Genomic DNA, 13372 nt, shown 5'->3' with positions numbered 1-13372 from the left:
AATTTATTCCAGTTATGCAAGGCTGGTTCAGTATTAAAAATCAATTAATATAATCCATCACATCAACAGGTTAAAAAAGAAAAAGTGTATAATCACATCAGTAGATGCAAAAAAAGCATTTGACAAAAATCTCACACCCATTCATGACAAACATTCTCAGCTAAGCAAGCAATGGAGGGGGACTTCCTCATCTTGATAAAGGAGCATCTACAAAAAACCATGCAAAACACTTAATGGTGAGAAACTAGATCCATTCCTCCTAAGAACAAGGCAACAATGTCTCCTCTTACCACTCCTATTCAATATCACACTGGAAGAACTAGCTACCATAGTAAGATAAGACAATGAAATAAAAGGTGTACAGGATTGAGAAGGAAGCAATAAAATGTTCTTTATTTGTAGAGAACATGATTGTCTAAGTAAGTAAATTCCGAAGAACAAACAAAAAAATCCTAGAACTAATAAGCAATGATAGCAAGTTGCAGGATATAAGGTTAGTACACATAAGTCAATTCTCATCTTTTATAAAACCAGTTTACCACATATATGTATTATTAAGCAATATATTCTTTGATTTTTCAAACTTTGCACCTTATCTAGATGGAATCATTGTGTTTTTATTCTGTGACTTGCTTTTTTCATTCGATGTTGTATTTGTAAAATTTATTTATAACAATTCTGCTACAAATACACACATCTCCTGGTACTTATGCATGAATTTCTGTAGAATATACACTGTTATTGAAATGGCAAACTATTGGCATGTGCATCTTTAACATTGTGTGATAATGTAAAATTATCCTTCAAATTTGTTGTGCAATGTAAGTGTTCTCATTTTTCCAGTGTGCTATATGTATATGGCCAACCCCAGAGAATAAACTAAGAAAATATTTCAAAAATGCAGCAAAAAAATTAATGTAATTAAATTATTACAGTAGAAAATATTCACTTAATGCAAAAGAAAACAAAAACAGAGGAACAAAAAAGACATGATATAGGAAATATCCTATATAGGAAATTTCCTATATAGGAAATATAGGAAGTAAAAATAAAATGGCAGACATAAATCCAACTCTATCAGTAATAACATTAAATGTGAGCAGACTAAACAGTTCAATGAAATGGCAGGGATTATCAGACTGATAACAAAATAAGTTCCAACTATATGTTGTCCATAGGAGATGCATTTAAGTTTCCGAAATACAAATTTGTTCAAAGTAAATGGTAGAAAAAATATATTATGCAAAGGCAGGCATAGAAAGCTGGACCGGCTATACTAATATTAGAGAAAATAACTTTGAGCAAACAAAACCAACTTTGAGTAACTTTGAGCAAGCTACGAAAGTAAAGAGGAACATTTTATAATGTCAAGAGTCTGTCTTCTATCAGGAAAGTATAATAATGATAAACATATATGTTGTCATCTCACAACAGAGACCCAAAACACATGAAGTAAAAACTGACAGAATGAAGGGGGAAATAGTCGCAGACTTTGATATACCACCTTAAATAATGGATACAACAACTAGCAGATTACCAACAAAGAAATTGAACACCTAAACAACCCTATATATCAACAGACCTAACAGACGTCTACAGAACAGTCCACCCAACAATAGTGGACCATACATTCTTCACAAATGGACATAGAAAATTCCCCAGGACAGACTGTACGTTAGGCCATAAAACAATCCTCAATACATATAAGAAAACTGAAATCATACAAAGTAATTTCTCTGAAATTAGATACCATATGACTCACAATTTCAATCCTAGGCACACACTCAGGACAAATAAAAACATTAGGTCTACACAAAGACTTGTAAGTAAATGTTCACAGCAGCATTATTCATAATAGCTCTAAAATGGGAAAAAAAACCCAAAATCTCCATCAACTGAAGAATGAATGTTTTAAAAAGTTGATATATCCATAGAATGGAATAATATTTGGCAAATTTTGTTCCTTTTTAGGAATGGAATACTGATACATGCGACAACATGGATGAACCCTGAGAACGTTATGCTAACTGAAAGAAGCCAGTCGCAAAAGACTATATATTGCAGGATTCTTGACATGAAATAGCCAAAATAGGCAAATCATAGAGACAGAAAATAGATTAATAGTACCAAGGACTGGGAGGAGGAGGGAATAGGGTTTCTTTTTGAGTTGATAAAGGTGTCCTAGAATTAAGCAGTGGTGATAGTTGCACAACTCCGTAGATATACTAAAAGCCATTGAACTGCACACTTTAAAAGGGTGAATCATGTGATAGATGAGGCTCCATAGAGCTGTTCACGGTAGGAAAGAAACAAACGGTACCTACAACTTCCTACCTGCCGGCTATATCAGACAAGCCTTTGGTAGGTTTTATAATAACGGTTTCTCCTAACTCTCAAAGTTTTACAAAATGAGCAGGAATTTTAGCCCCAGATTATTATGATGTTTAAAAAATATCTTCTCTGAATGTCACCCTTTACTCACGAACTCAACTTCTTTGCATCATCTGAAATGCATTGCTTTCTGCTTTCTCGGGTCTCTGCTCAAAGGCCCTTGTATATGTTGCCTCTCTGGAATGTTCCCCCAATTGACTAACTTTTATTTCTTTTCAATAATGCAGATTTCACCTCTTTAGGAAAGTCCTCCTTGATTCCCTTTTATTCAAACCTTTGTTTGTGCACCCTCTGTTCCATTTCTCCTGGGTTCACCTCTATCATAATGTCTATTTGCTTCCTTGTCTCCCCAATCAACGCAAGGTCATTGAGGGCAGGAATTGTATGTTTTAGTTATAAGCACCTTGCCCTGTGCCTAGTGGTAATAGACTAAGAAAGGCTGTCTAAACCCCATGGTCACCTACTAAATAACTTTAACTGTAACAGATTTTATCCCTGAGGTAGAATTTGTTGTGTGTATGTGTACTGATGGTGGTAATGATTTTGGCATCAGTTAAACCACTGTGGTTCGCTTTTCTGAATTGTCAGGAAACGTTTTGAGATATTGACAGGATTTGCCAACATCCAAGGCTAAACTTGGACTAAAGTTTAGCTATTAATATGAAATTATAAAACTATAATCAAGAGGTGTGACTGGCATTTTCTAAGTTGGTAACCAGTTCTGATTATCACAATTTTTTGTGTGTATCATGAAAGAAGCTACTTGGCAATTACACATAAGATTATTCCATAAAATTTCACTAGGTATTTAGAATTTCGTTTACTTTAAATTTCTGGTAGTTACTTTACAAAATTTAAAACAAAATTTATGTATGAAGTTTTAAAACAAATTAAATTAAAATTAATGCTTTGATTTCAAAGTTTTAAAATTAAATACCCATTCTTCATTTTACTCTCTGGAAAATAAACCTTTCTCTGCAGAGTTGTAAATATGGTAGGCTTCTGTCCCAAAGTGGCCAACTGCTTGCTAAGTATTATGGAATTCTGTAAAACAACAAAAAAATTCCTCTTTTTACTTTTCATAGACAAAATTATTCTGAAATTATATCATGATGTACTGAATTTGTTATTTTAGCTAAGACACTATTTATATTTATAGATTTACCACATTTTCAAGATCAGGTTTTTTCTATCATAATGCTTCTTCTCCCATTGAACTTTATGAATTAAAAAGAAGTTATAATACCCTTTCCAACATGTTGAAAATAATATACATAATCAGATTCCTGAATGAATTGAGATTATGGGAACCTTTAAATACATTATGTCTTAACTTTAATGACATACATAATGGAGTTTCTAAACTAATCTGTTAGAATTATTTCTATACGAATCTGACTTCAAAACAACACCCTCTTTCAAGGTAGGTTTCAAATGACATCTGGAGGCTTTAACAAAACTTCTCTTAGTATAACAATAGATCTGACTTGATGCTTCTTTTTCTAATGAGATTGAAAGAGAAGTTGAACTTCCTGGAATTTTTCCTAATAGGTATTTTTGGAATAGAGGCAATGGTTTCATTATGGGGAATGCCTAGAATAAAATATCAGATAATGACAGCCAGTCCAAAATTCTATGGCTTCCTTCTGCCCTAATCCTCCAGTAATGCTCCAGTTAATTTCCTAGAAATGTCAGCCACCAACAAAGGAGACTTTGAGATTGCTATGATGATCATCAGGGTGTATTCATATGGGATTATCTAATAGGATTTAACTTAATTTTGGGAGTGAACGTGGTCAGGTCCTTAGGGCCTCCAAAGCATACACATTTACTGATTTTGATAGAGAAATATAGGTTTGCGTGGTAAATAATAATGGATATTTTAAGTTTCATTCCAGAAAATTATATTCACTATTCAGAATTTTATTTTTTTTATTTTTTTATTTTTTTATTTTTTTAATTTTTTTTTTCAACATTTATTTATTTTTGGGACAGAGAGAGACAGAGCATGAACGGGGAAGGGGCAGAGAGAGAGGGAGACACAGAATCGGAAACAGGCTCCAGGCTCCGAGCCATCAGCCCAGAGCCCGACGCGGGGCTCGAACTCACAGACCGCGAGATCGTGACCTGGCTGAAGTCGGATGCTTAACCGACTGCGCCACCCAGGCGCCCCTATTCAGAATTTTAAATACAATACAACTGTCTTTAATATAACTGCAAAGGAAAGGAAGGGAATAAATGTAGCAAAGAATAAGATAGGAATAAAATATAATAAGTGACATATACAAAAAATAATAGAAAAAAGGATAGGTTAAGAAAAATTAAGACAATCCCGCAAACAAGCTTAAAAACAGGTTTTTTCATTAAGAGGATATGATTCATGGTCATTAAAGATAGTTTTATAAATATGGCAAAAATTAACATATAGAAATTATAAATCTATAAAAACACATTTATTATATTTCTTAGAATTTACCAAATGAAGGCTACTATTATGTATCCATGTTATTTAACTGGAAGTCTATATAAACATAATTTTTAATGATAGCATGATATTCAATTAAGTGATTATCAGCATTGATTTAACACTCCCCTATTGGACATTTAGGTAACTTTATTCTTTCACTATTATAAATATTATTGCCATGGATATCATCAGTGGTACAGTTTTTTCAGTTAGGACTATTTCTTTTGATGAGATTCTGGGAAATGGGATTACTGGGTCACAAGCTATGAATCCTTTAAACATTCTTGATGCATATTCTTGAAACGATTTCTAAAAGGACCATGCCAGTTCACTTTACTATTAGGAATCTATGACAGAACAAACTTCACTATGGTGATGTCAAACTTTGCATTATTGTTTTTAAAAGTATTTTTCTAGTTATAACATCAGTATATGGTTTTACATGTTTTGAAACTTAACATACTTTTTGTTTATCTCATCTGAGTTTTCAGCAGCATTTGACACATTGGACTATTGACTAGTCTCCCCTTGGAAACACTCTCTTACTCGGCTTCCATGTTACTGTTCGCTCCTTGCTGTTGGAGATCCCCTGATCTTGGTCCCAGATTCTCTTCCTCCCAGTACCCTTCTCATAGTACATTCTCTTCCTAGAGAATCTTATTCAATCGCATGGCTTCAAGTATCATTCAGTTTCCATAAAAATGCTCAAATTCTATGGCCCAGATCCCAAATTTTGTATCTAGTTCAATATCAATGTACCTGACTAGATTTTTAACAATGATTTTGCTTGTCTTGCAAACACTTCAAACCAATGTGTCTAAAACTGCACTGCTGCCTTGAGGTTTTTGCCTACTAAACCTGTGTTTGTTGAATGAATAAAGTAGAAAAAAATCTCACAAGCTAGAAGAGTATAGTTCTTTCGCAATGTAGCTGTGAGTGGAGTGCTCCAGACGGAATGAACAGGAGTCACGGAAGCTCTGAGGTGGGAGAGGAATTATTATGGTTGAGGAATTGAAAGAGAGATAATGGCTAGAAAGTAGTAAGAGAGAAAATAGTGCAGGAAAAGGTTAGATAAAAGATAGGCAGAGGCCACATCATGCTAAGCATCGTAGGTTTGGAAAATAGTTTGGATTTTACTTTTAGTACAATGGGCAAATGTTAAAAGAAATTTTAAAATATAATTATAACTATTTTATTTTGAAATAGTTTGACTCACAAGGAGTTAGCTTTCCCCAATGACAATAGCTTTATATAATCTTAGTGCATTGTCAAAACCCAGGAAATTGAGGAGGCAGCACTATTCACTCAGGTATGAATCTTATTAAGATTTCTCCATTCTGTTTTACAGGTGCTCTTTTTTTTATATAGTTCTGTGAAATTTTATCACATGTCTAGATTTATGTAACCGTCACCACAATATAGAACTGTTATAAAATATAGATGGTAGAACTGTTCCATTACAAAGAAGAAACCCCATCATGTTAACTCTTAAGAGTCATAACTGCCTGCTAACTCTGACTTTTGGCAATCACTTATCTGTTTTCAATGATTACAGTTTTGTCACCTCTAAAATTTTCTTCTTCTTCTTTTTTTTTTTTTTTTTTTTTTTTGATTCTGGAACAACATTGTCTTTATTTATTTATTTTTTAATATGAAATTTATTGTCAAACTGTTTTCCATACAACACCCAGTGTTCATCCCAACAGGTGTCCTCCTCAATGCCCATCACCCACTTTTCCCTCCCTCCCACCCCCCATCAACCCTCAGTTTATTCTCAGTTTTTAACAGTCTCTTATGGTTTGGCTCCCTCCCTCTCTTACTTTTTTTTTTTTCCCCTTCCCCTCCCCCATGGTCTTCTGTTAAGTTTCTCAGGATCCACATAAGAGTGAAAACATATGGTATCTGTCTTTCTCTATATGACTTATTTCACTTAGCGTAACACTCTCCAGTTCCATCCACATTGCTACAAAAGGCCATATTTCATTCCTTCTCATTGCCAAGTAGTATTCCACTATATATACAAACCACAATTTCTTTATCCACTCATCAGTTGATGGGCATTTAGGCTCTTTCCATAATTTGGCTACTGTTGAAAGTGCTGCTATCAAAGGGGGCACATGGGTGGCTCAGTTGGTTAAGCATCCAATTCTTGATTTCAGCTCAGGTCACCATCTCATGGTTTGTGGGATTGAGCCCCACATTGGGCTCTGTGCTGACAGCATGAAGCCTGATTGGGATTATCTCTCTCTCTCTGCCCCTTTTCCTTGATTGTGATCTCTCTCTCCCAAAATAAATAAATAAACATTAAAACAATATTCTATAAATGGAATCATACAATATACAACAGTTGAAATCGGCTTTTTAACTCAGCATCATTCAAGTTGTTATGCATATCAATAGTGCATTCTTTAAACATAAAAGCTAAAACTATAAAATTCTTAGAAGAAAACAGACAGAAACCTTCATGACATTGGATTTGGCATTGATTTCTTGGGTATGACTCCAAAGGCACAGGGAACTAAAGGAAAAATAGACAAATTCGAAGTCTTTGAAATTTAAGACTTTTTGCATCAAAAGACACTACCAATAGAGTAAAATGGCAACACATAGAATGGAAGAAAGTATTTGCATATCACATACAAGGGATTAATATACAGAATATATAGTGAATGTCTAAAACTCAACAACAACAAAAACAGTTAAAAAACAGGCAAAGGACTTGAATAGCATTTATCCAGAGAAAATTATACAAATAGCCAATAGGCATGTGAAAAGATACTCGACATCATTAATCATTAGGGAAATGCAAATCAAAACCATGGTGAGATATAACCTCACATCCATTAGGATGACCTTGGAAGTTCATAGAACTTGCCTGGCTAAGATGTAAGTAAGGAGTGTTTGCAGTCTGGGAAATGGCTGGTTGAGAAGCAGCAAAGAGACCAGCAAAACTGGGTCTCCTTTGAAACTTCAAGGCTGAAGGCAGCCTGAACTTGCCTGTGGATCAACATGTTTCTCCACTCTGTAAATGCTTAATCTAAAGTATTAAAACAACCCCCTTCCTATGACATATATACTGCCCCTGTCATGTTCCCTTTGCCTGTCTGCACGTCACTGCCCTGATTGTACTGTTCCCCCGATAATTTTTTAGTATGCTTTGTTCCTGCTTTTGAAACTACACATTCCTTTCCCCTGTACCTCTTGAAATGTACTAATAAGATTCTCAATAAAAACTTTGCTTGGAGAAGAGCTTTGCTTGGGGCCATTGCCACTAGAGCGCTTGGCCCCCTTGCCCTCTCCTTTCTCTGATTCAGGAGTCTGGAGTACTCTGTCATCCACCACCCCAGGGTTTGCTGGTCAAACCTGAAAGGTGACTGTTATTAAAAATAAAGGCCTTACTGATAAACTTTTAAGAAGACGTAATACCTGTCCTTCTCAAAGTCTTCGAAAAAATCAAAGAGAAGGGAATGGTTCCAAACTCATTTTACAAAGCCAGAAAAGGACACTACCAGAAGAAAAAATTATAGCCCAATATCCCTGATGAATACAGATGCAAAAAATCCTCAATAACATACTAGCAAATTCAATAGCATATTAAAAAGATCATACATAATGATCAAGTGGGATTTAACCCTGGAAAACAAGGATGGTTCAACATATGCAAATCAATAAATGAGTTACATCACATTAATAGAATGAAAGACAAAAATCATGATTATCTCAGTAGACACAGAAAAAACATTTATGATAAAACTCTTTTACAAATTACATATAGAAAATACATAACAAAGGCAATATATGACAAGACCACAGCACAGCTAACATCATACTCAGCTTTTCCTCTAATATCAGGAACAAGACAAGGGTTTCTATCCTCACCACTCTTATTCAACACAGTACTGGAAGTCCTAACCAGAGAAATCAGGCAAGAAAAAAAAAGGCATCAGAATTGGAAAGGCAAATATAAAATTGTGTCTGTTAGCTGATGATATGATGTTGTATATAGAAAATCCTAAAATACCACAAAAAAACAAAAACAAAAACAAAAACAAACCTTATTAGATCTAATCAAGTTATTAAAGTTGCAGGATACAAAATTAAAATACAAAATCAGTAGTATTTCTATATACCAATAATAAATTGCCTTAAAAGAAGTAAAGAAAATGATCTCATTTACAATAGTATCAAAACAATGAAATGCTTAGGAATAAAATTAACCAAGGAGGTGAAGGATTAGTACTCTGAAATTACAAAACATTGATGAGAGAAACTGAAGAAGACACAAATAAATGAAAAGGTATTTCTGTGTTCATGGATTAGAAGAATTAATATGGTTAAAATGTCTATATTACCAAAAGCCATCTATAGATTCAGTGTAATCCTTATCGAGAGTTCAATGACATTTTTCTGTAGAGGTAGAAAGAAGAATGCTAAAATTTATATGGAACCAAAAAAGATTCTGAATAGCCAAGTTAATCCTGAGAAAGAAGAATAAAGCAGGAGGCATCACACTTCCTGATTTCAAAATATATTATAAAGCTATAGCAATCAAAACAGTATGGCAGTGGCATAAAAAACAGACAGATCACTGGAACAGAATTGAAAGTCCAGAAATAAACCCAAGCATATGCAATCAAGTAGTACTTGACAAAGGAGCTGAGAACACTCAGTGGAGAAAAGACAGTCTCTTCAGTAAATGGTGCTGGGGAAAATTGGATATTCATTAGTAAAAGAATGACACTAGACCCCGATCTTACACTACTCACAAAAATTAACTCAGAATTGATTAAAATATTAAATATAAGATCTGAAATTATAAAACTCCTAGAAGAAAACATAGGAAACAATTTTCTTGATGTGGGTCTTGGCATTGACTTTTTTGTGATATGATATAGCACAAAAACAAAATCAAAATTAAACAAGTGGGACATCCATTGTCACTGCAAATGGCAAGATTTCATTCTTTTTATGGCTGAGCAATATTCACATATAATACTCATATATACATAATACATACATACATATATATATATATATATATTTCTATGTTTACTGCATCATTATTTACAATAGCCAAATTATGGAAACAACATAAACGTCCATCAACTGATGAATGCATAAGGAAGATATGAGATGTACACATCCCATTAGTAAACATGGGGATGCATATATTCCTTTGGATTACTGTTTTTGTATTCTCTGGGCAAATACCCAATAGTGAGATTGCTGGATCATAGGGTATTTCTATTTTTAATTTTTTGAGGAACCTCCATATTGTCTTCCACAGTGGCTGCACCAGTCTGCATTCCTGCCAATAGCGTACAAGTGTTTCTTTTTCTCCACAGTAACCAAAACTTGTTGTTTCTTGTGTTTTTTATTTTGGCCATTCTGACTGATGTGAGGTGATATCTCATGGTGCTTTTGATTTTCATTTCCCTGATGATGAGTGATCTTGAGATTCTTTTCATGGGTCTGAGGGCAATCTGTCTGTCTTCTTTGGAGAAATGTCTGTTTATGTCTTCTACCCATTTTTTTAGTTGGATTATTTGTTTTTTATTTGTGTTGAGTTGCCTAAGTTTTTTTCAATATATTTTGATACTAACCCTTTATTAGATATGTCATTTGCAAATATCTTCTTCCATTCAGTAGATTGCCTTTTAGTTTTGTTGTTTCCTTTGCTGTGCATACAATGGAATATTATTTAGCCTTAAAAAGAAGAAAAATTCTGACACATGCTACAACATGGATGAACCTCGACTATATCATGCTAAGTGAAGTAATCAGTCACAAAAAAACCAAATGCTATATGATTCCACTTATATAAGGTATTTAGAGTTGTGAAATTCTTAGAGACGGAAGCACAACCATAGGAATGTACTTAATGCCACTAAACTGTACACTTAAAATAGTTACTAAAATGATAAATGTTTATGTATATTTTACATAATTTTTTTAAAAAGTACTTTCCTTTAAATATTTAAGGGATCCTGGAGTGGGCTGTTAGATAGTGCCCTAATATGACACTGAAAGAACATGCAGTCATCTTTCTGCCTTATTTCTAAGTTTTGGATATTTTTTCTTAATACATAGAAGTTCCTAAGAAATTTCACCTCTGAAGGTAAAAGACGCTGAGAAAAACACCTAAGATGGCAATTCATATAAATTCTACATACATGTTTATTAAAGCATTTAAATATATATTTAATTACATTTATTCACTTTTATATTTATATTTATAAATATAAATTCATATTAATTTATTTAATTTTTATAATTAAATACATTATAATGTATAAAGTATTAGATTACATTATACATTATAATGTATAAAGTATTAGATATGTATTTAGTTATGTATAATTAGAAAATCTTGATCAACTATCTCAAATTCAGAAAACAGCACTGAATTCTAAGTAACAACAAAATATTTTTTTAAGAGTTTTTTTTTTTTTAATTTACATCCAAGTTAGTTAGCATATAGTGCAATAATGATTTCAGGAGTAGAATCCAGTGATTTTCCCCTACATAGAACACCCAGTGCTCATCCCACCAAGTGTCCTCCTTAATGCCCCTTGCCAATTTAGCCCATCCCTCCACCCACAATCCCTCCAGCAACCCTCTGTATTTTGTTCTCTGTATTTAAGAGTTTATGTTTTGTCCCCCTCCCAGTGTTTATATTATTTTTGCTTCCCTTCCCTTATGCTCATCTGCTTTGTATCTTAAATTCCACATGTGAGTGAAGTCATATATTTGTCTTTCTCTGACTGACTAATTTTGCTTAGGATAATATACTCTAGTTCCATCCACGGAGTTGCAAATGGCAAGATTTCATTCTTTTTGATTGCCAAGTATTTCTCCATTGTGTGTGTGTGTGTGTGCGTGTGTGTGTGTGTGTGTATTACTATTATATTCAAATATTTTATTATTTTTGAAAGAGAGAGAGACAGAGTGTGAGCTGCAGAGGGGCAGAGAGAGAGGGAGACACAGAATCCGAAGCAGGCTCCAGGCTCTGAGCCATCAGCACAGAGCCCAACGCGGTACTTGAACTCACGAGCTGTGAGATCATGACCTGAGCCGAAGTCAGACGCTCAACTGACTGAGCCACCCAGGTGCCCCTAAACCACATCTTCTTTATCCATTCATTTGTCAATGGACATTTGGGATCTTCTCATACGTTGGCCATTGTCGATGGCAGTGCTATAAACATTGGGGTGTATGTGCCCCTTTAAAACAACACACCTGTATTCTTTGTATAAATACAAAGTAGTGCAATTGCTGGGTTGTAAGGTAGTTCTATTTTTAATTTTTTGAAGAACCTCCATACTGTTTTCCAGAGTGGCTGCACTAATTTGCATTCCCACCAGCAACGCAAAAGGGTTCCTCTTTCTCCACATCCACGCCAACATCTGTTGTTGCCTGAGTTGTTAATGTTAGCCATTCTGACAGGTGTGAGGTGGTATCTCATTGTGGTTTTGATTTGTATTTCTCTGATGATGAGTAATGTTGAGCATTTTCTCATGTGTCTGTTAGCCATCTGGATGTCTTCTTTGGAGAAGTGTCTATTCATGTCTTTTGCCCATTTCTTCACTGGATTATTTGTTTTTTGGGTGTTGAGTTTGATAAGTTTTTTATAGATTTGGGATAATAGCCCTTTATCTGGTATATCATTTGCAAACTTCTCCCATTCCTTTGGTTGCCTTTTAGTTTTGCTGATTGTTTCCTTTGTCATGCAGAAGCTTTTTATTTGAGGTCCCAATAGCTCATTTTTGCTTTTTTTCCCTTGCCTCTGGAAACATCTGGAGATGTGTTGAGTAAGAAGTTGCTACAGCCATAGTCAAAGAGGTTTTTGCCTGCTTTCTCCTCTAGGATTTTGATGGCTTTCAGTCTTAGGTTTACGTCTTTCATCCATTTTGAGTTTATTATTGTGTATGGTGTAAGAAAGTGGACCAGGTTCATTCTTCTGCATATTGCTGTCAAGTTTTCCCAACAGCATTTGCTGAAGAAACCGTCTTTATTCCATTGGGTATTCTTTCCTGCTTTGTCAAAGATTAGTTGGCCAGATGTTTGTAGGTCAACTTCTGGGTTTTCTTTTTTTTTTTTTTTTTAATTTTTTTTTTTCAACGTTCATTCACTTTTGGGACAGAGAGAGACAAAGCATGAACGGGGGAGGGGCAGAGAGAGAGGGAGACACAGAATCGGAAACAGGCTCCAGGCTCCGAGCCATCAGCCCAGAGCCCGACGCGGGGCTCGAACTCACGGACCGCGAGATCGTGACCTGGCTGAAGTCGGACGCTCAACCGACTGCGCCACCCAGGCGCCCCATGGGTTTTCTATTTTGTTCCATTGATCCAGTACCATACTGTCTTGATGATTACAGCTTTGTAGTACATCTTGAAGTTTGGAATTCTGATGTCTCCAGCTTTGGTTTTCTTTTTCAGGATTGCATTGGCTATTCGGGGTCTTTTGTGGTTCCATATAAATTTTAGGATTGTGTGTTCTATTATTTTGATAGGG

General features: G+C 34.7%; 1 protein-coding gene across 3 annotated transcripts in view; it reads right to left on the bottom strand.

Annotated features, from left to right (window-relative positions):
* Positions 1-13372, bottom strand: part of CATSPERE (catsper channel auxiliary subunit epsilon) — a 197889-nt gene that overhangs the window by 87807 nt on the left and 96710 nt on the right. For all 3 annotated transcript variants that reach the window (XR_006705997.1, XM_045453179.1, XM_045453178.1), the window contains one exon: positions 3329-3435. Coding sequence is in view for 2 of the 3 variants with exons in the window: in XM_045453179.1 (XP_045309135.1) it covers positions 3329-3435 (107 nt within the window). In the remaining variant the exon portion in view is untranslated. The remainder of the gene's footprint in view (positions 1-3328; positions 3436-13372) is intronic.

This window comes from Leopardus geoffroyi, chromosome C3, assembly GCF_018350155.1.
Source record: "Leopardus geoffroyi isolate Oge1 chromosome C3, O.geoffroyi_Oge1_pat1.0, whole genome shotgun sequence".
In the NCBI taxonomy this organism is placed as follows: Eukaryota; Metazoa; Chordata; class Mammalia; order Carnivora; family Felidae; genus Leopardus; species Leopardus geoffroyi.
This window is presented reverse-complemented; position numbering and strand designations above follow the sequence as displayed.